The sequence below is a fragment of the Fulmarus glacialis genome, unplaced genomic scaffold, assembly GCF_000690835.1.
Source record: "Fulmarus glacialis isolate BGI_N327 unplaced genomic scaffold, ASM69083v1 scaffold378, whole genome shotgun sequence".
In the NCBI taxonomy this organism is placed as follows: domain Eukaryota; kingdom Metazoa; phylum Chordata; class Aves; order Procellariiformes; family Procellariidae; genus Fulmarus; species Fulmarus glacialis.
This window is the reverse complement of record NW_009227381.1, coordinates 43,973-65,777: the sequence shown is the minus strand read 5'-3', so window position 1 is coordinate 65,777 and position 21,805 is coordinate 43,973. Positions and strand designations below refer to the sequence as shown.

Here is a 21,805-nt window from a genome sequence, read left to right as displayed (position 1 = left end):
CACGGCTCTTTCCAAAAGGGGTGGGGGGAGAAGGAGAAGTAATTATTTAGGACCTGACTGTGAGCTAGGGCAGTCCTATTAGTTACGATTCTCAACTATGATGAAAAGTTGGGTGGAAAAGGTGGTGTGACAGCTGACTAATTACAGTAATAATACAGCCATTACTGCGTGTATTTTCTGTATCGCTAGTCACTAAGATTTTTAACATATCTGTCTAGAATATATACCGAGCAAGTTTTTTTTATACAAGTGTAATCTGTTGCAGATCTCGTGGGGGGGTGGAAACAGTGTGAAGATTACGCATTTGAAATGAATCATATTGCATGCAGTATTATAGTCAGTTTCTATGGTGGATGTGAGGGAAAGGTGGTATTTTTATATATACTTATATTTCAGGATGCCGATTGACCTATTTCTAAATTTATGTAAGATTTTTCTAATACAAGGATTGAATTATTCGCCCCAAGGGTTAGTGAAACAGCAGATATTTGCTTTGCTTCAGGAGAGTCTGACTAGACTTGACATTGAAGCATGTTCTTCTTTGATGTCTTTGTTGGGATGTATTCTACTGGATTGTTTCTGGTTTTTTCTTTCGGTTTTTTGCTTTCTGTACACTGGAACATACAAGTGATGAACATTATACATGAAAAGTAATCTGGTATTAAATGCATCTAGTGTTAAATGTTTGTCGTTTGTCTAGCTTTCTCCCTTTCCCACTCTGTCTCTGTCTCTCTTGATTAGACAATTAGGAGAGTTTTGTTTGAACTAAATTTTCTTCTTTTGGGTCACTGAAATAGCATGATTTAATTACTACAATAGCCTCCTTAAGGAGTTGGTCTAGATGGAAGTAACTGTTTCTTTGCATCATGGACTACTTCAGAGAGTAGTATGTGTTCATGGCTAATGAAAGCATCCGCTCAACAAAGGCTGTGATTTGAACGACGTGATTTGTACGTGGTGTATCTGTAGTCTACAAATAATTCTTTCCTTTTTTGAGCCAGATGAGACACTGGGATACATTAAAGCTGACAATTTGAACTATAACAGAGAGAGCCATGAAAGCATTACTTGGAAAAGACTGTTGCTTTGTTTATCCAGGTGGACATGAGTGAATGTAACTTAATAATTTAATAATAGCTACAGAGCAAAGGTTTCAGCATGGATTCTTTTTTAATTCAGTGAAAGTCACTCAATGTTGCTTGCAACTCTGATTTGGGTTGCTCAGTCCTGTGCTTGCTGTGTCCACATGACTCTCATCAGGCTTTCTGTTGTTCCTATTCTATCCACAAAACCTGAATTGACGACAGTTATAGAATGAGATGTACGCTTCCAGTTTTGCTGCTCAAAATCTCTCTTCAGTGTTCTTTCACTGCTGAATCAGCTCTGAAGCAGCTGTTAAGGCTTTATTTTTCTTCCAGAGCAATAACAAAAATAATTGCAAAATGTTGATTTTTTTATTGCAGTTTTCCATTTTTTTCTGAATTTCTGCCTTTCTTCTTTTGTGAGATGTGGAAAAACTTGGATTTTGCTGTAAGCTTGTTGTTTTGAGAGTTGCAAGAGATGAACTGTGATACTGAGAGGTTGCTTTGAACCTGTGCAATTTTAAAGGCTTGAGGACAACTTGGGATGGTACTTTTTTTTTAAAATAGGTCTTCCTGTTGTACATATTATTATATGTTTACATTAGCTTTAATTGATGTAGAATGATAAGGCTCTTAGTAACAGATGATAAGTAGAGATAAGTGCTGTTCATGGGTTTAGGATGTAGTAGCTATAAATAATATTTGATACTCATGTATTCTTAATTCTTTAAAATGCACCTGGCGAGGTCATTTGCAAAAGTACTCTTGGCCTACTTTTGCTGCTCTTGACTTGATAGCGAAGAATTAGGCCAATACTTAGCACTTGTGAAAATTCCTGTCCTAAATTTATTTGGATTTACCTCAGCTTCACACCTTTGATTTGTCTTTTTGGACTACACCAAAGTAAGTGGCACTGTATGCTCCAGAGGAAAGGTGGGAACAAACACGGTTCTGAAGCCATCCTGTGGCATGGGGAGGAGAAAAATGTATTGAACCTGAAGCAATTGGATCATGATGACCTCAAAACATCAGCTTTAGCTTCAATCTTAGCTTAGTTAGCATAATACTGATTTTTATGCCTGCTTTACAGTTGTAATTGTTCTTGTACCTGGTAGCCTTAAGTTCCACAGGTAATGTAAAATATCAGTCACCCTGGAGAGGCCCAGTCACTGCTGCTGGCAGCCAGAATATGAGAGTCAGTTTGGGATGCAGGATCAGTGTTTTCACGCCTTCCTGGAAGAATAAATGGGTTATTGTTGAAGGGCAACCACAGTTTTCTTTTTTTCTTCCTTGAACTGGAAGAGAATTTTAAAAAAGGACCACAAAGTAGTTGCTGGAGCATGTAGCAGTTTTCACAGATGAGTTGGGGCCATGTTCATTATTCACATACACTTTCATATTCACATCTGGAGGTCTCAAGGTAATAAGTTAAATTGCTGGGAAACACCAATAAAATAATAATAAAACACTTTGGGGAGAAGGCACATTTCACTCCTGCCTTCTTCAGGGCTTATAACAAAAGCCTTTTCTTCAGCCCACATAGTAAATTAATATGAAGGAATAAAGGAAAATTCAAAAGCCCAATTTTGGAAGCAGACTGACAAAATACTTCAGGTGCTCTCTGTCAGATTTACCTCACCTGCCTCCTACCCCTCGTTTAAGCATCTCTGGTTAGGTGGCTGAGTCACCTTCAGCTCATTTGAATTCTGGAAAAGTGCCCGTCTCTCTCTCTTTTTGATTTCAAAAGGACAAATGACATTGCCCTAGGAGATCTTAAGTACTTACTTAGGTGGCATAAGTCTGTGTCTAGATGATATCAATGTTAGCAGGTAGAGCAGTGCAGTAAAAGTGGATTTGCAGTGAATAAGTTAAAGGTGAGGACCCAATGTCTACACCAGGGTGGTACTAGTTAGGGCTATCTCTAGTCTGGTGCTGTGGACTCAATGCTTTGAGCACTGCATGCACTCCTGGTGCATTTCATCCAAAAGGGATTTGGTTTCCATACTCCAGGACTGCCCTGCAGTGCAAACCTAAATGTGGCAAGAGGTGGGGGAACCAGGAGATTTGCACCAGAAGTGCCCTTCTGCTCTGTCCTAAAATGCTAATGTAGCCATACCTTAACTTCATTTAGACTCTGTACCAAAAAACATGATGATAGAAACACTCTTCTGATTATATGGCTTCTTTTTGTGTTGAAGTCCATGAGACCTCAGGTTTTTTCAGTTACCTGATGCTTCCAGGACATCACAACCATTGTACTGTTTGTTCAAACAGGCAAACGGCATCGTATAACTTAGATCTAGTGTGTCCTGGAGATATACTCGGAAGGTACTGATGACAGCAACTTCCAGTGCATTTTGCTGCAAATTAGAGCCTGTTTCTTGCCATGAACTCTGCCAATCTGCCAAAATGCCAAGCTGACTCACCAGTGAAAGAGCCTCAGCAGAGCTCGCTTTCTCACCTGGCTTTTGGAGACTGAAGCTGTTTCATTACTGTTGCTGGGCATAGATTTGCTCTGGGAATAATTAGTATTTCTAACTAGGTAAGATAAATGCCATGAAGAGAGACCTTGTTTCATGTGAAAAGAGGGCATGTTGGTTGAAATGTTACAGCAAACTATATTGCCAAAGAGGCACTGTAGGTTAGAAAAGGTCTTTGTTCAGAATTTGGATGCTTCAGACTATAGCAGTAGGGAGAGAGGTTTTCTGCAGCATACTGTTGCCTTCATCTTAAATATAGCACTTGGTTTTATTTGGGTTTTGGGCGGGGTTTTTTTGTTTGTGTGGGTTTTGTTGTTGTGTTTTTGTGTTTTTTTCTTTTTTTTAAAAGCGAAATGAATTCTTAAGATACACAAAGTGTTTTACTAGGGATCTGAAAATGCTGCTTCTCTCAGAATAGGTTTTTGAGCCTCTTCAAGAAAAGATGAAAGGCAAACTTCAATAACCAGTGAACCCAGTTCAGGACTGTTCTGACAGTGCAAGCAAGGGGATTGTGAAGTAGTGCCTCCCTGTTTCAGCAATGAAATTTCTTTTCTCTTTGTGGAAACTTCCTTACCTTCTCAGTGGTGGTTCTTGCACTCTTCCTAATGTGCAAATTCCTTCCCCGAGGCAATAAAATCTGAAGTGATACACAATTCACAAAGCTCCTCTGCCACCCCAAGTTTTGGAAAGCATCACCCTTTTGTTATGTCCTCTGTTTGGTTTAAAAAAAAAAATGCAGTTACCATGACAACTCTTGCCCACACTGGGAATCCATTATTGGGAGTTTCTGGCATGGCTTTTATTTGCATATACTGCAAACAGCACTGTTATTAAACAGACTGTTAATTATTCTTCCAGTCACTGACTGAGATAACTGATGTGACAATAGTTAAAACTTTCTGATTCCAGGTAAGAGTGGTCATGCACAGCTCTATGCACTGAGTTTGCATGCTCACTACTTTTTTATGTTGCTTTTTTATATAGAGATTTTTTTTTTCCTTACAACCTGAAGCCATGCTTACTTGTTTAAATTATCAAGAAACTGGGAAAAAGAGATATCTGAAAATTTATCTTAAAGTGATTGTTGAATTAATTTCTAACAATGTACGGTAAAGTAGCTTGTATTACCAAAGGCTTTGTTATGTTTTCATGATCCATGCTACAGGATGGCAGTAAGAGATGGCATCTGATAACTTGGCTTTTTGTTTTTCTTTTCCCTTTTAGGAATTTCCGTGGGATGCAGATCATGCCACTGGATTGCATTTGGGTAAAGGATGAGTTCTGCGTTTCTCTCAGGAGTCTTCCAACGCATTTTCTAAATTACCTTTTAATGGTGTTATAAGTGAGCTTATGTGAAACAAATGGTATTGGATCATGAGTGAAGAAAAAAGCTTTGGTGTATCCCAGAAAATGTTGTCTCCTTCAAGAAGTACTAGCAGCTGCTCCTCCAAGCAGGGAAGTCGACAGGTAATACAAACTTTTTCAACCAAACTGAAAGCATTACTAAGATTGGCTGTTACTTTTGCTCTTGAATATCGGCGAATCTCTTAAACTCTGTTTGCTGGTTGCTTGCATGTTTTATTTCATCACTTCTCTGTTTTCCTTATTCTGTTTTCTTTTTTTGTTGGTAACAGCATCTTGTTTTGAGTCAAATGCAGAAAACACACATTACTGAATAGCAGGCACTTGTAAAACTGGAATGCTAACAGTGAATTTGAATTTCTATCACGTTGTATATATGGTGTCTTTATAGTCAAATATTGCTGCTGTAGCGGCTTGGTCTCAGTGGTTTGATCCTGAAATCCCAAATCTTCCCTGTAAGTTACCACTTTTGTGGTAGAATATTGTGTAACTGCTCTGCTTATTTCAAGTTTCCAGGGAAAGGTGTGCATGCATGTGTGAAAGAAGCATTTTTGTAAAACTTGACATAGGGCCTCCTTGAGAATGAAAAAGTGCTGTGAATGACTGTGTGTGCTGGTTGTTGCTGTAGAACTGTAGTTAAGAAAATAAGTATTTGTGTAACGTGATGCATCTGGATGCCTAATGCAAAGGATGCTTTGGTTTCTGCAGAGATGATGGTATTCTTTAAACCTTACAGTTTTAAAAGACATGTCTAAAGTGTTTGCACATGATAAGTGAGACTGCTGAAGACAGCTTTTGTTTGTGGGCCAGAAACATTGACCTGCAGCCACACTGAGAATTAAGGTTAAACACGCTCAATCCATGCTTGCAAAATCATGAGCAATATGCTCAACATAAACTTTTATTTGTATAGATGCTGGCTTAGTGGAGCTCCTGAAGCTGCCTTGGGTTCAAATTTCAATTGGAAGTGAGCATCCCAATCCCCCAAAAGCTTTGGAGACCTCAGCTGTGTTTTGAAATAGCACCTGCTTTTCTGGCACTTCTGGCCCTGTACATACAATTGGCAAGGCAGACAAATTTCTGAACAATTTATGCCTTTTAAAGTGCTGTGCTTGTAAGAAATGCTTTGAATTTCTGGTATACCGAGCAAGGAAATCCTTGCTTTCAAGATGCCTTTTTTGTTTTCCTGCAACATTATTTTTTATACCCTCGGTATGAGATTACCTTTAAAAAGTGTAATTTAAAACATTTGGTATTGTCTGTTTCAACAGTTCATGTCTATCAAGTGTTATCATGTAGTATTTAAATAATAAGATTTACATGAGCATGACTAAATCCACTGGTGTGTTACACAGCCAGTATAAGCAGCCATACTTAGGCAGAAGCAATTTCTGCAAGAACCTTGCTTACTGCCATTTAACGTGATCAAATCTATTGGCTAGCTCAGGCTTTTGATACTGTTATTTGCGGGTCCTATTTCTTATCCATTTTGTTCTCACCTGCTCTCTTAGGAGAAAAGGAGTAATTCAGTAAGGTTTAATGTCATCTTGTCAATGCCCAATTTTTTAGTCTTTGATACTTGTACGAAAATGCAAGGTGTACCTGACCAAGGTGAGAGATGCAACTTTGTGTTTTGATTGTGTTCCTGGTACATCTGTGCTCATTCATTATAGTCAGGCAGATGGTAAATTGCCTCATACACCTATCAAGTCAAGCTAAATGGAAGTATAAAGTAGATTATTTCCCAATGTATATTGAAGGGCGATACAGTTGATATTTCTTCCTGATAATATGGGGCATGGTGATAAGTATCTCCACTTCATTTAATGTTTCAGAATTAATCTTTTCATGGTCACTCATTGCAATACCAAGTAGCAGTATACTTTTGCATCTAGGGAACCTACATGGGTTGCTTGATTGTCCATGTTTTCAGGGGATGGTAATGATAAAAGCAAGCCCACAGAAGTTCGGGAGTTTGTGAGACTTGTTATATGCTGGGAAATGATCACTAAGCAGGGCTAAAAGCTCTGCTTGCTTGCTTTTTCTATATAGTCTGAAAGTTTACAAACGTTTTTCAGAAATTACATGTCCCTTTTAAGGTTCCACTGGTCTTTCTGATATTTTTATTTTTAAATAGGGACTTCTAATATTTGTAAGGAATACTTTAATACTTTCTCTGTTTCCTTCTTTACCAAGCGCAATAGCTTTCTGGCTTATTCTATAACTTTGCGTCTGCTGAAGTGATCTAGAGGTCTTCCTTCAAAGTAGCAAAATTTAGAAAGAAAAAAAAAATTAATTCTAAATTACAATTTCTTTCAGCATTGTCAGTGTTTATGTGCATGGCTGTGTATTGCTCTTCCTTCCTTAATTCCCTGATGTTTTTGGTGTTTTTCACATGGCTGTTTTTTCACACTGAAATTGTCTTGCAGTTTACAGAACAAACTGTTTTGCTGGGAAAAACAAAGATTTAAATATCCTGTGCAGTATGCACGCTGGATATTTACTTGAAAATAACTTCCATGGATCATTTTCCCTTATGTTTTTTTTTAATTTATGTGTTAATTATAGTTTGTGACTATATGTTTCAGTGAGTGTTTCATTAGATATACTCTTCTGTGCTGCATGTGGAAAGAGGGACCTTGAGGTCTAATAGAGGCAGTACTCTGCAAGACTTACTGGCCTGCACACAGCAGTGCTTTGGGTGAGGAACAGATATCTTCTCCCTGTTCCTGCTCCCCAAAAGGCTCTGGTCTTGCAGATTATAAAGATCTTTACCTTGCTAGATAGACCCTCTCTTCAGTGGTGTAAACTGTATAATATGTCATATATTATAAAGTCTAAATTGCTGGTCTGGGCCGTGAGGATGTTCTTGGGTCCTGTCCCTTTGCTTCCCCCCTTCCCACAGAGGATTTCTCGTCACAGCTGATCAAGTAGTTTTGTTTATATCATTAATCGCTTCTTTTCTGACTCAGCCTGTTGTACTGGTAAATTGGAGCTTCGCAGTCCATTCCTACTAATATCCACCTACTCGGGGCTGACAAGACTGGGAATGAGTGATGCCGCTGTCTGAGAGTTATTTAATTTGCCCTTTTCATCTGCATGTTAGTTTAAATGACAGCACTTTAGGTGTTCTATTAAGAAATCAGCAACAATCTAAAGATCTATAAAACTTAAAAATCCCCTAGTCCAAAAACTACCACATGTGCAACATACACCTCCAGCAGATTTTTTTTTCTTTTTTTTAATTTTTTTTTTTTTTTTTTTTTTGCAAAGCCCTGGTAGAAGAGTACAATGTAACACTGTTACTGATACTTTTTCATTAATAGTATCATGAAAGTTTAAATAATTTTGCTATATGCTGTGCAGATTAGGGAGTGACATGCTATGATTTTGATATTCTTTCCTTCATCTTGCAGCTCCAGGGAGTGCTTCTTATTCCTCCTTCAAACACTTGCATCTCTCTCAGGGACCTTCAGAGCTAGGCTCATTGCTTGCAGGTTAAAAACAGATCTGCCTGACAGGCGCTTTTCACTGTGCTGCTGGTCTAATGCAGCAGTTCTTTTAATCTGATTAAGTAGAAATTATGAAAAGTGCAGGGGGAAGGAACCTGGAGAGTTTGGGCGGGGCAGGGTTGCCCAAAAAATAGTGGGATCTGAGTTTCGAGTCTGTCTGATTTCCTAGGCACAGACTCTGTTGCTGGTACACACTAGCACCAAATAATAAGTGACCTAAGATTGGGATATGGAACCACAGTAGTGTAAGGCTGCCGTGTCTGCTAAAATTTAGTTATGTGTTGGTGTGTTGCTGGTGTGGAGTGTGAGTCCTGTGATGCAGAAGATGGGCCACTGTGCTAGAAAGGAGTTGACTTAAGCAGGGCTGCAGGACTTGGAGGGGCCTACTCCTTCTTTTGCTACATTTGGTGCCCCTTTTCTGCCAGATGCAACACATTTGCAGTGTGAACTGAAGATGTTAACAGTTAATCCAGTTCTGCTGAGTTCATGTTCACCTTGAAGCCCCATAGCAAGTTGGAGCTACTGCCAATTCCCACCTCTCTGCCCTTCTCTGCACCTCTCCTTCAGTCATGGAAAGGGATATCTTCCACAAAGCCACAACTCAAACTGTATTTTGTGAGGAAGGAAGACTTGGTCTTGATCTTCTTTAAATTTAAATTGACCTGTGATCAAAAGAAGATATATTGTGGTAGTTATTTTTAAGTCTAATATGTTAACTAACTTTTAAAATAGATTCAGCAGGGAAAAGCTTTCTGTCAGAAGAGCAGCTTAAAAAAACTCATGTTCTAAAAAAGAAAATTAAATCATTTCTGCCAATTTTATGAACCGTAACAAATGCTTTAGTTGCAGCTGATGCCAACCCTTATCCTCCACAAAGCAGGTTTCTATTTTTGGCACTTTAAAATATTCGGTACAACTGACTGCATTTTACACTGGAAGAAAGTCTGGCACTGTCATCTGTTTCATTCAGGGAGCTGCAACTGCAAGCATCGGTCTGAGAGCCATTCAAACACATTACTTCATTCTTTTTCCTGAAATAATTCACCTTGAGGAGCTGTATGGTACATAATATTGCAGAAAATGAGGAGGCTTTTATTTTATTAAACAAAGAAAATTACTACAGTTACTAAATGACTGACTTATCTCTGAAGACAAAAGTATATGTTTTTTTTCCTCAGTCAAAGAGCAGGTGTAAGCCAAGTAGCAACTACAGGGTGATTTTGCAGTGCTGATCTGAAATGAGCACCTCTGGATCCGAGAAAAGTAAAGAGTATGTTCCTCCCTCAGCCTCGAGTGAAATTTCTGCCTGGGCAGCAAATGCAGTGTTGATCATTTTGTGCAGATATTGGCCCATAATGATACAAAATCTTTTGTAGTGTCATAACCTTAAGACACGACCAATCTGGACATCAGGCTTATGCTAGAATTGTTAATTCCATTCAGCTGGGAGTTTGGGGAGGAGGGGGGGTTGGGGGGTCTGGTGGTGGTTGTTTTTTTTTTTTTAATTTAGCGCTGTGGTTTGGGGTATCTCTTTCAGTTCCCTGTTGTGGGATAAGAATCAGCAAAATGGAGCATAATCTGAATGCTTCCAGTAGCTTTCAGGAAATCCTGTATCTCCAAGTTACTCCTCTGCTGTTTCAGACAGATGAGAACAGATGATAACTGACCAGCCTGATTCATTTGTCTTCATTTTAGAGAGAAAGCAGAAAGCAGTTTTCTTTCCCTTCTGCAGCTGCTCCCAGCAATAGCCAACTGACGCTTTTTCCTCATTAAATGAGGTGTCAGATCTCTTGCAAAACAAAATACCCATCAAGATCCCGTAGGGTCTGGGTCAAGAGTGAATGGATCCAAAACCAGTCACAGCAGCAGTGTTTTGAAAAATGTGGGCATTTGGGGCTTCAGGTGGGAAAGGTTGGACTCTTCTGGACGGATGTATGTGGAAAAGGACTAGATGCTGTTAATGCAGCGGTGCACCTTGCATGTATTCAGCAGGTCCCCAAACTGTTAATTCTCTGAGCTATTCCTTGCCCTTCCTTGGGTAACTTAGTTGATTAAATAGTCTTGTGCTTTTAAAAGAATCCATTTCTAATTCAACATAGCTACCTTTACGTAAAGTTTGCAATTGAAGTGTGAGGTTCCCAGGGCAGAAATGTGAGTAGATGTGCCTTCACCACCTGAGATTTGGCAGGCCATCGGGCCTGCTTGATGGGAAGAAGTGCTCCCACTTCAGCTTTTCTTCCCATTTTCACACTTTTTAATTGTGAAGGCACATTCTTGGCCACGTCACTGACCTGAAGAACAGTGAGAAATGTGGCTCTCCTGCAGGAACGTGGGAGACACCTTGTGTCTGGACTGCAGGATAGGCCCAGACAAAATCGGAGTTGTAATGCAGGCCAGGATGTGCTCTGTATTTAAAAGTTTGACCAAAACTATTGACACCATGTATATTCCAGGTGAGTGTAATTGGCTGAGCTATTTCTCATCTGCTTCCTGTTTCTTCACCTCATATGCCCAATGTAGCATGTTTCTGTCTCACTTCAGGAGTCCTTTTCTTTCTAAGCTTATCCTTACAGAAAGGTGAATCTGTATTCTTGTGTTTTTCTTGATTGTGCTCAAATTTCTGCTTGTTTCCTGCAAGCAGACCACTTTCTCAACCATAAACTACGTTTAAGCTTGACCAAAGTCTGTGAGAACTTGATCTAAAGTTCAAGAAGGTTGCTTTGTTAGGTATATGTCATGGTTTAACCCCAGCCAGCAACTAAGCCCCACACAGCCACTCGCTCACTCCCCCCTGGTGAGATGGGGGAGAGAACTGGAAGAGTAAAAGTGAGAAAACTCATGGGTTGAGATAAAGGCAGTTTAATAAGTAAAGCAAAAGCCACACACACAAGCAAAGCAAAACAAGGAATTCACTCCCTACTTCCCATCGGCAGGCAAGTGTTCAGCCATCTCCAGGAAAGCAGGGCTCCATCACGCGTAACGGTTACTTGGGAAGACAATCACCATCACTCCGAACGTCCCCCTTTTCCTTTTTCTTCCCCCAGCTTTATATGCTGAGCGTGACGTCATATGGTGTGGAATATCATAGAATAGAATCATAGAATGGTTAAATATAAGCAATTCCCAACCCCCCTGCCATTGTCAGGGACACCTTCCACTAGACCCGGTTGCTCAAAGCCCTATCCAACCTGGCCTTGAACTCTTCCAGGGGTGGGACGTCCACAACTTCTCTGGGCAACCTGTTCCAGTGCCTCACCACATTCAGAGTGAAGAATTTCTTCCTTATATCTAATCTAAATCTACCCTTTTTCAGCTTAAAGCCATTACCCCTTGTCCTATCACTGCATGCTCTTCTAAAAAGTCCCTCTCCAGCTTTCTTGTAGACCCCCGTCAGGTATTGAAAGGCTGCTGTAAGGTCTCCCCGGAGCTTCTCTTCTCCAGGCTGAACAACCCCAACTCTCTCAGACTGTCTTCTGTAGGGAGAGGTGCTCCAGCCCTCTGATCATCTTCATGGCCCTCCTCTGGACTCGCTCCAACAGGTCTGTGTCCTTCTTATGTTGGAGCCCCCGAGCTGAATGCAGTACTCCAGGTGGGGTCTCACAAGAGCAGAGTAGAGGGGGAGAATCACCTCCCTCGACCTGCTGGTCACACTTCTTTTGATGCAGCCCAGGATACTGTTGGCTTTCTGGGCTGCAAGCACACATTGCCGGATCACGTTGAGCTTCTCATCAACCGACACTGCCAAGTCCTTCTCCTCAGGGCTGCTCTCAATCCTTTCTCTGCCTAGCCTGTATTTGTGCTTGGGATTGCCCTGACCCATGTGCAGGACCTTGCACTTGGCCTTGTCTTTATCCCTTTGGTCAGTTGGGGTCAGCTGTCCCAGCTGTGTCCCCTCCCAACTTCTTGTGCACCCCCAGCCTACTTGCTGGTGGGGTGGGGTGAGAAGGAGAAAAGGCCTTGACTCTGTGTAAGCACTGCTCAGCAATGATGAAAACATCCCTGTGTTATCAACACTGTTTCCAGCACAAATCCAAAACAGCCCCATACTAGCTGCTATGAAGAAAATTAACTCTATCCCAGCCAAAACCAGCACACTGTAACACTAGAATTTTGAAGAGGATCTACTGTTCACTAGTTTTGACTGCTATCAGATTAATTCTCAGTGGAAAAGTTATGTGTTTGGGTACTGCAGTTTAATATATTTTGGCGAAGGCAAGGGAAATAGCTTGCTTGGTAATCAGACAAAACAGCTTTTAAGCTCTTCTGGCTAATTTCAAGAAGAAACAAACAAAAACATAAACACAACATTTTTCTTAATCTCGCAGATGCTCCTGTTAGTTCTTACTTAGAATTATCTCTCACTAGTTCCATCAGGTTTCTCACTTTTTAAAATGTCAAGATTATTTTTTATATTGGCTCATTTAGTAAATCATATTTTCTGAGGAGATGAGATTTTATCCACACGTGGACGTTTAAGCAGCAGTAAGTTCAGCTGTTACTTAGTTAATATAAATTGTAGCTTTACACTGTTTTTGATGATATTTAAAGAGGCTGCTCTCTGTCATCACAACAGTCCCAATCCTTGTGATTGTATAAGGATTAATAAATAATCTTTAACAGGGAAAAGAAATCCAGGACCACTACAGAAAGCATTTAGTGGCCTAATATTTACATTTATGGCAAAAGAGGTGGTGAAACATCATTTCTCTTTGGCTTTCAAGGTTGTAGACTAGAATGTTCTGTCGAAAAAAAAAAAGGGGGGGGGAAAACGTCCCTAATTGCAAAGGCTTAGAGCTGCCTTGGTACTTGAATAGCTGTCGAACTGCAGCTAGCAAGCTCTAGCTAACCGTCCTTGCACGGGCACAGGCTGGCTCTCTGCTTCATTCTCTGCCAGCCTCAGCCTGTGGAAGACTGGTGCTGTTGGTCCTTAGCAGCAGAGCGTGCGCTGCTGCGGCTGGTGTTAGGCTGATGTGCTGGAGACAGCCCGGGAGGCCTTCTGCTCTCCCTTCAGCCCGCTAACTCATGATATCCATGAGTAACTTCTCTGTTCCCTGATCTGGTATCAGTAATTTACCCCAAAGCAGGAAAGGGTTCATGATTATTGAGAAGTGAGTCCCAAAGTACTAAATATAAAAAATAAAGAATATGAAGTCTAACTTCTGGTTTTCAATAGGAAAAATATGATTTCATGATCATTGGTTAGAAATGACGACATCTAAGTAGCTGTCAAAATATCTCTCAAACTGGAGGGAGTAAAGAAGCTGTTACAAAACTGTCAAGGATAAAACCCAAACCTGTAGGGGCACAAAACATGTGCTGTGATAACAATTTCAGTTAGGACAACTGCAGTTTTGACTTACCTTCAGGTAGTGGAACATCATTGGGTGGTTTGTAGGATGTTGAATGACAGGAGCTGCTCAGCTGCACATTTCTACTGCTTGCAGCCTGTTGTGTGGTGAAGTGCTGGCAGAGTGAACTCAAGCCAGGGAAGTGGAGCCACTCTCTGGTTTGCTCCATAAAGTGCAGTGCAAGGAAAATAATGAAATAGTGCTGCCAATAACGTGGTGGAATAAGAGATCACATTCCCTAAGCTGTTTAATGAATGTCTTTTCGAAGATGGTTTGCCGTTATGCCTTGTTACTCAAGTAATGAGCATATTACCTGATGTAATTTTTTCTAGGTTTCTAGGGGTGAATTTTAAGGATTCTGGAGATGGATAAATGAGCAGAACTAGCACTCTTGCTGATTTTTGTTTCGGTTTTGTTTTAAAGTTTTTTTGAGTCAGTCAAGTTCTTTTTGGAAATACTTCCCTATGTATCTTACAGGAAGGACCACAAGTACTTACCTACCCGGTATAGTTCTGTTTTCCCCGAAGTGTTTCATACTAGTCCTTTTTTGTCATTAAATTCTATATGTTAAAGTATTCTTTGTCTTTTTCAAATATATGGGGATGGTACTAGCACATGCCATTTCCTGTCAGTTGTTCATAATTCTAGATCTGTCAAATCCTATGGTAGCTGGTAATAAGTAATTAATGAGATTTCTGATCAGAAATCTTGAAACTCATGTTACATTGTCATTAGCAGTCATTCCGTAAATAAGAACTGTAAAAATACTATGAGATTTATACTTTTCGCTGTTACGTTCCTGCAGGGTCTTTCATTTAAGAGTTCCTGATGGCAAAAAAGAGAAATCCTCTTTTAATTAGAGGTTACTTCCCTGGCTTTTTCATTTGTTTTTATTTTATGTTACTATTTTTACTTTAGGGAGGCTACAATTCACACCAAACACAAAACCTTGAGTTACTGAATATGGGCAACAGTTTTATAGAAAAGGTCTTCATTTTCAGTGTCTTTTATTTCTGCTTCATAACCTATAAAACATACCCTTTTAGCATAGGCTGTTTCTGCCTGTGATGGCAGGTTTTTTATGCTAAATTGTGACTAGGCTGTGTGTATGTATGTACAGAAAAATATACATACAAAATTCTGGTAAGCACATACATTCAATGAAGGATGGTTTCATAAAAATAGTGTTTTGTTTAGTTTGTATTGTTTCTATCAAAATAAAAAAGAATCTTGTCTCTTGGAAGATACATAACAAAGTGTAAAGACGGATCTAAGGTTAGACTTCAACATCTTTTTACTTGTAGCCTTCTTCCTCTTGAATCTCTGTTAACAATTCTGTTCTTTGGAAGAATTAAGATCTACATTTGGATTTTCTGTTTAAGCAGGACAGCTGGGAAATTGTAGAAGGACTCCGGGGAGCAATGAATTGTACCCAGGAGCCACAGAAACAGGAGGGCTGCTTGCTGAAAAAGAGGAAATGGCCTTTGAAGGGCTGGCACAAGGTAGGAAAGGAATGCGTATCTGAAAGCCTGATGCCATGCGAGTGGGACTTGCTTGTTTTGTTGCAAAAAGGTTACTTAAGAGCAGAGGAAGTGTTCTTCAAAGAAATATGGGCAGGGTGTGTGTGTGTGGTGGGGTTTTGTTTGGGGTTTTGGGGGTGTTCTGTTTGTTTGTTTTTAATTCTCTGCATTTCCGGTTACAGAGATACTTCTTTTTGGACAGAGGAATTTTGAAGTATTCTAAATGTCAAGCTGATGTAAGTGATCTGAAACCCTTTAAGGCCATTATAAGGTAACAACACTATTTTATCCAAAATAACAGTAATTCCATATTGTTGGCAAGGGGAAATAGAGTTTCAGCAGTTCTGAACAGTAGGTTGAATGGGAGAAAATGATGGTTTCAGCAGGTAATATCTATCATTTTGCTTTATTCTGGAGTGATTGTATTATTTTTACTTCTTTTGCAGATAGAGAGAGGGAAGCTTCATGGCTGTATTGATGTTGGACTTTCTGTCATGTCTGTAAAGAAATCAACAAAATGTATAGATTTGGATACAGAAGAGCAGATATACCATCTGAAGGTAGGTCTTCAAGATTGTTATAACCTTGCTCCCAAAATAACAACATCAGCTGTGTATGGTGGAGACCTTATTTTTTTTTTTTTTTAATACTAGGAGGTTTGTTAGTTACACTAATAACTTACTTGTTAGTCTCAGCAGACTAGTTTACACTTTATAACTTGAGAGGCCTTATTTTACTGTTCCAGAGTCAGTAACCCTGTTCTGAATAGAAACTTCGGAGATGCCTCATGTTTAGCAGCACTCTTTTCACCCAGCACTTTTTTCAGCAAAGGGTATGCACTTGTTGCACAAGTCCTTTTATTTTCAGTAGTTGTATCTTGCTCTTTGTCTTATCTATAGGAAGTATTTTCCACAGTCAAATGTGTAGATTTATCAATCCTTGTGGAATAAGTTCTTTTAAAATACATCGCCAAAATCAAATTTCTATTTGTGGTTAGTTACACCTTGACGAAACCTTAAAAATGGCAATTAAGAAACAACAATTAAATGTTCGTTTTTATTTATATTGGGGGTTTTTTCCCATCTAGAAGTCGCTAAGTATTACATTCTGCATTGGAAATCATAACTATACTAAGTGAAGTTTCTCTTTTTCTTGACTTTATCCTGTGATTAATTTTCTGTCATGCTTAAACTCATACAGTATGTGTTTTAGTAGGAGCATCATTAGAAAAACTTTCCTGATATTTTGCCAATAAAGGTCAGCCAGGCTAGCTGTCTAATGAGCACAAAATACCTTAGTTCCTTTGTTAGTGATTTTGAATGTGAATGTTATAAAACCTGAAATTTTGTGTAGGTGAAATCTCAGGACCTGTTTGATGAATGGGTAGCAAAACTTCGTCATCACAGAATGTACCGTCAGAACGAAATCTCCATGTTTCCTCATGACGTCAATAATCTCTTCTTCCCTGTGTCGACTACTGCGGACTCTGTCCCTGGTTTCTGTGATTCTACTCCAGGTAGAAAGGTAATAGTTATGATTTATAAATAATTAGCTTTCATCAGGGATTAAGTTAGTCTGATTTGTGTTTATTAAGTAAAAAGCATAATGGAAGTTTGAGGTGGGATTTAAGTTATGATCTAAAATGTCAAGAGGAAAATGGTGTTATTTATTGATTTACTCCCAAGCAGTTTTCTCTATGATGCTGTTAAATTTTATAATATTGTCTCATTGTTTTAATGAAGTAAATTACATTTTCATGATGACTTTTAAAACTGAGTTAGAATCCTCATAATTTTTGAGACATATCTCAGTATTTGTCTAATATGTGCTGGTGAATATTAGTCTGGGTCACAGAAGAGCACTCAGATTTTTTTTCTCTTTAGCATTTTTTCATTTATCCTTTAGCTAATAAAACCTCTCCCCTTTTACATTAATGAATCTGACTGTGCTTACCTGAGGAGTATATAAGAATTATCCAAGAGCCATCACCTGTGGCCACTATTTATATTTTTAACTGAGGTAGAAGCGTTATTCAAACCAATCCAAGGACCATGCTGTAGGTGGGTATGGGATCTGGATGGGTCCAGTCGGCAGTCTGCTTCTCTTTAGGTGAAGTCTGTGACTGTTTCACAAATGACCTGACAAATGCTTAGTCCAGCACCATAACTGATCTCTTTGATGCAGTCTCACGGAAAGTGATTGTGTTCTGCGCCTGAACACAACCTCTGCGCCTTCAGCAGTCTGCCCATTGACTGGCTGACGTTCACTCAAAGAAGCTCTTCTGCTCCAGTTTAGAACCAGTGATCTCTTTTGATAATAATGCCTTTTTTAGCAATATGGTGTTACTTACTATAACTGAAATGGCTCTCTGTTTCTGTCAACTCCTAAGTGTCTCCTAAGCAGCAATCACCTCTTTGTTATCCTGCTATCTAAGGTTTTCTTTTCCCTGGCTATATTGCTGTATGATCTGAGTGGGTTTATTCCCCAATACCTGCAGTTTATCGCTTTGGTAGGACTATCCTGTAACTGAGTATGAGTTTTATCAAACACCAACATGTCCCTGAACAGCTTTTTGCTAGTGGTTGAGAGGGAAGGGATCTGTGCGAGCGGGCAGCTGAAAGAACAGTAACAGGGCTGTTCTGCAAAGAGCTGTCTGCATGCTTTCTGTGGTGCCAGCACGTCTGTGGCTCTGACAGCCTGCTCTTCTGAGGCTGTGTCTGCAAGGAAATGGCAAACTTCCTGTGGCTGTTTAGTGCTTTTCTCCCAAAAGACAGCAGGGCTAGAAGGAGAGAAGAATATTGAGGGCAAAAGTGGAACGTTGCAAAGCCTATGATATATCTATGCCTGTGCTCTCTCTCAAAAAAAAAAAAAAAAAAAAAGGAATAAAAGGAATAAAAGGAGACTCCATGTGACCAGCATATCTAAAATCTATGCTCACTGTCAGGAAACTAACCATTTCTTCTTTGGCAAGAAAGACTTTAATTCACTTCTAATTTATTAATCCAGATTTGCACTGCAAAGAAGCCCTATTTATTTTAATGTGAAAAATAGAAGGGGATAGTTCTTAAGCTGCAGTTAATCACTTTAGCTCTGCTGAAGCTAAATGGAAGTGTGCCAATTTATACCAGCCCTAGCTTGATGTTAGTTGATAACAATCCAGCAGTTAGATTATTTTGAGAAAAATATATCGAGTGAACTTTGCGTTGCATTTTATTTGCTTCTAGAAACACCTGATCGGTTTTCACATCTGTTTTTTTGTTGTTGTTGTGAGGTAGGTGTATGTATCTACATATGTTTATGTGGAATGCTTGGATTCTAAAGCTTAGCCATGCTGATCAAAAGCAAAACTATGCTAGCTGGAGCTACACAAACTCTGTCTTGCCTCATTTCTTGGCAATGCCTACTTCCTTCTTCCCTCCTGCTCATGCCCGTCATGTATATGGGTTCTGGAAAAGTTGGTCATATGAGGTAGATTTCTGAAGAGATAAATGTGGGATTTGTTCACAAAATGCCAGTACAATTTCTCATCTTTAAATTCAGTTTACTTGTGCTTTTAAACGTGCTGGGATTATTATTTGGGTATACGTATATAGATTACTAAAGCTCATAGAGCTTTATGTAGGAATAAAACAGCTAAACTACATAGATTAATTTAAAATAAGTGATTGTTGATGCTTAGAACTGTTGCATACTGACTATATAAATTGACACAGTACTGAATGACACCACGTGGATAGTGCATTTTATTTTATTCTGCAACTCAAGTTGGAGCTTATATTGTAAATTTTAAAAGACCAACTAAGAAAACTGCAACTGACTGAGACGTAGATGATGTTTCCTATGAATAGATTTAAAACTAGTACTACCTGAGTTTTGATATAAGGTGAGCAGGAGGTAACAAAGTTTGTAAAGTGTATGCTTCCGAGAAGAGCCAAACAATTTAGTCGGCTTTTCTCATAACCAGTAAAGTGGTCATGTAATGGCACTTAAGATGAAACATTTCAAGACTGATTTTAAACAAGATATTGACAAAGCATATAATTTGTGCAACTTCCTGATGTAGATATTATTAAAGGTGAAAGGTTTGTAAGGTCTAAAAATAATTAGGCATTTGAATGGCTGTTATTTGTAGTTACGTTAGAGAAGAAAGCAGCATTATAGGCCACAATCAACTGGTGATAGTATCGGGTAGAAATTTCTTCCCATTGGAAACTACTTAATTCTACTGCTTAATTAGCTCTTATACAGAATTTCCAGCATCTCCTGAAGCATCTGATAGTGGGCACTGCTGAAAATGAGATAAGTTTGAAAATGGTTACTGAGACATTCTAAAAGGGTAGTATTTACCCAGATGAGGTGTATGGTCACACATGTATTAAGGCCTGTCAAGCCAAATCCATGCTAAAGTCATACCCCCTAGAGTAAAATTTTTAAATAACATCTAGATGATCTTGCTTTCTTCACTGAAAAATAGCTTTAACAAATATGTGCATGTTACATTTAAGTTATTTTTGGGGCTTCTTTGGGGAACACAGAGAAGGAACAGAATGTCTAACTTTGGTCCTGTTCAGATATGGTGCTTTAACTGTATTAAGTTGACTTAATTTATGCAGAACTTTGCCCTTCCTCAAAATTTAGTTTTCAGCAAATTTTTATGTTTCTTTAGTATTTCTACTGCTTGTGGACAGCAGTCATGTTAGATATCTTGACATTATGCTCAATGACTGTACTCCTAGTCTAGTTCATACACTTTTTTTGCTCCGTGTTATTGACGCCTTCAGTCCTTGTCCCTGATCATGGACCTCAACTGTTGGTTGTCAAAATTTCTGCATACTACATTAAAATATTGTTTGTTAATAATTCATTTGTTCTTCCTTGGAACAGGCGGGCAGCTTGACCAAACAGAATTCGTTGTCAGCTGGAGGTAACTTGTCATTTTCCTTTTCGAGTGATGAGTCCAGGATTTCATCTTGGCTACAGTCTTCTGAAGACATGGAAAAATGCTCAAGAGGTAATGATACTTGAAGGAAGTTGAAAGTAGCCTAATATTTCCCCTAGTTTTTATTGATGAGAGTACTACACTGTAAGTAGTCATTACAGTTAGAGTTTTCTCTGAAACTGGAGGGAGGAAAGGGGTGGTTGTTGATTAAACGGCTACTCACTTGTTTTCAAAAGGACTAGTGATTTCGGATGTGGGAATATCAATTGTGGGCACCTCTTCAAGCAACCTATATATTTCAGTACATTTCTTTTTACATATGAACATCACCTTCAGCAGTAAGATTTGAACTTTCTTAGGCTGGGTATTCAAAAAAGGGAAGCATCCAAAATCTAGTCATTTAAAAAGCACTAAATCTTTGTACTTCAAAGTCACCTTCTGCTTTCATGCTTTCTGAAGAGCATGAAGATCTTTCTCACATTGGTAGTGTCTGTGTGATACTTATTTGGTAACGTTCTACCTACCAGTGAGCTTCAGCCTTAATATAGAGGAGCCTCATGTCTAGCTCTGAATGTACAATTCAGTCTTGATGCCTATGGCATTGTTACCCTCACCATGAGGAGCTCCAACTAGTCCCAAACTGCAGTAATTATCACATTATTCTTATTTTTCTGCAACCAAATATCATGATCATTATACACACCATATAGATGCATTTCAATATTTTGAATTTGAACTTGAAGACAGAAGGATACCAGCTTTTTATCCAGTCACCTAATAATGTGCTTTTAGTCAATGAATAACTTAAGCTAGCTACAATCAAAATAAGACTAACCTACAAAGAAAAAAACTTTCAGTGTGTCTGTTACTTTAGGGCAACTGAAAATATTCTCTTGTTCAAAACAGACCTCTCCAACTGTCACACATATTTACTGGAAATGAACCAGCTGTTACAGAGCATGGATGTTCTTCACAGGACATACTCAGCGCCTGCTATAAATGCTATGCAGGTTTGTTGTTTAAAAAACAAAACCAAAAAAGTTTTCCCTTGCAATTCCAAAAAACAACCCCAAATCCTAAAGGATCAAGGTATTTTTATTTAGCTCTGCTAGTTTTATGGCAATCTGTATTATTTTTGTCCTGTGTGTTGTTAAAAGGTTGGACCTTTTGAAAGCCCAAAGAAGGAAAAGAGAACACACAGGAGATGGCGATCCCGAGTTGTTGGGAAAGAGACTAAAGGAATGTTACAGGTAACTTCAGTCCTTTCAGTGCCCATCTTTCTCCAAATCTTAGTTATTGATCACTTCTTGGTGTGACCAGTTTAGGAAATATGAATCCTTTCTAAGTAGTGTCCTGTGCTAGCTCATTTTAAGTGGTAATATATCAGATAAAACACAAATATGTTGTCATTGGTATATGCAATAGGATCTGTGCTGTTACCTTCAGGACGCTGGCAATGTTTTTTACCCGTGTTTTCAATCAGCCTCTGATTTGGGGGGTTGTGGTGTTGGGGTTTTTTATCAGAACAGATTTTTGCAAATTCTCCAGATAGTTTTGCACAC

The 21,805-nt window shown here is 39.0% G+C and overlaps 1 protein-coding gene across 3 annotated transcripts in view; it reads left to right on the top strand.

Annotated features, from left to right (window-relative positions):
* The first annotated feature begins 4,936 nt into the window (after positions 1 to 4,936).
* The window catches only part of OSBPL3 (oxysterol binding protein-like 3), a 44,170-nt gene continuing 27,301 nt past the window's right edge, over positions 4,937 to 21,805 (top strand). For 2 of the 3 annotated variants that reach the window (XM_009583112.1, XM_009583110.1), the window contains exons 1-8: positions 4,937 to 5,029; positions 15,170 to 15,286; positions 15,487 to 15,540; positions 15,751 to 15,864; positions 16,658 to 16,828; positions 20,189 to 20,315; positions 21,150 to 21,253; positions 21,401 to 21,493. In XM_009583112.1, coding sequence (XP_009581407.1) covers positions 4,937 to 5,029; positions 15,170 to 15,286; positions 15,487 to 15,540; positions 15,751 to 15,864; positions 16,658 to 16,828; positions 20,189 to 20,315; positions 21,150 to 21,253; positions 21,401 to 21,493 — 873 coding nt within the window. The remainder of the gene's footprint in view (positions 5,030 to 15,169; positions 15,287 to 15,486; positions 15,541 to 15,750; positions 15,865 to 16,657; positions 16,829 to 20,188; positions 20,316 to 21,149; positions 21,254 to 21,400; positions 21,494 to 21,805) is intronic. The other variant, XM_009583111.1, reaches the window with a different exon arrangement.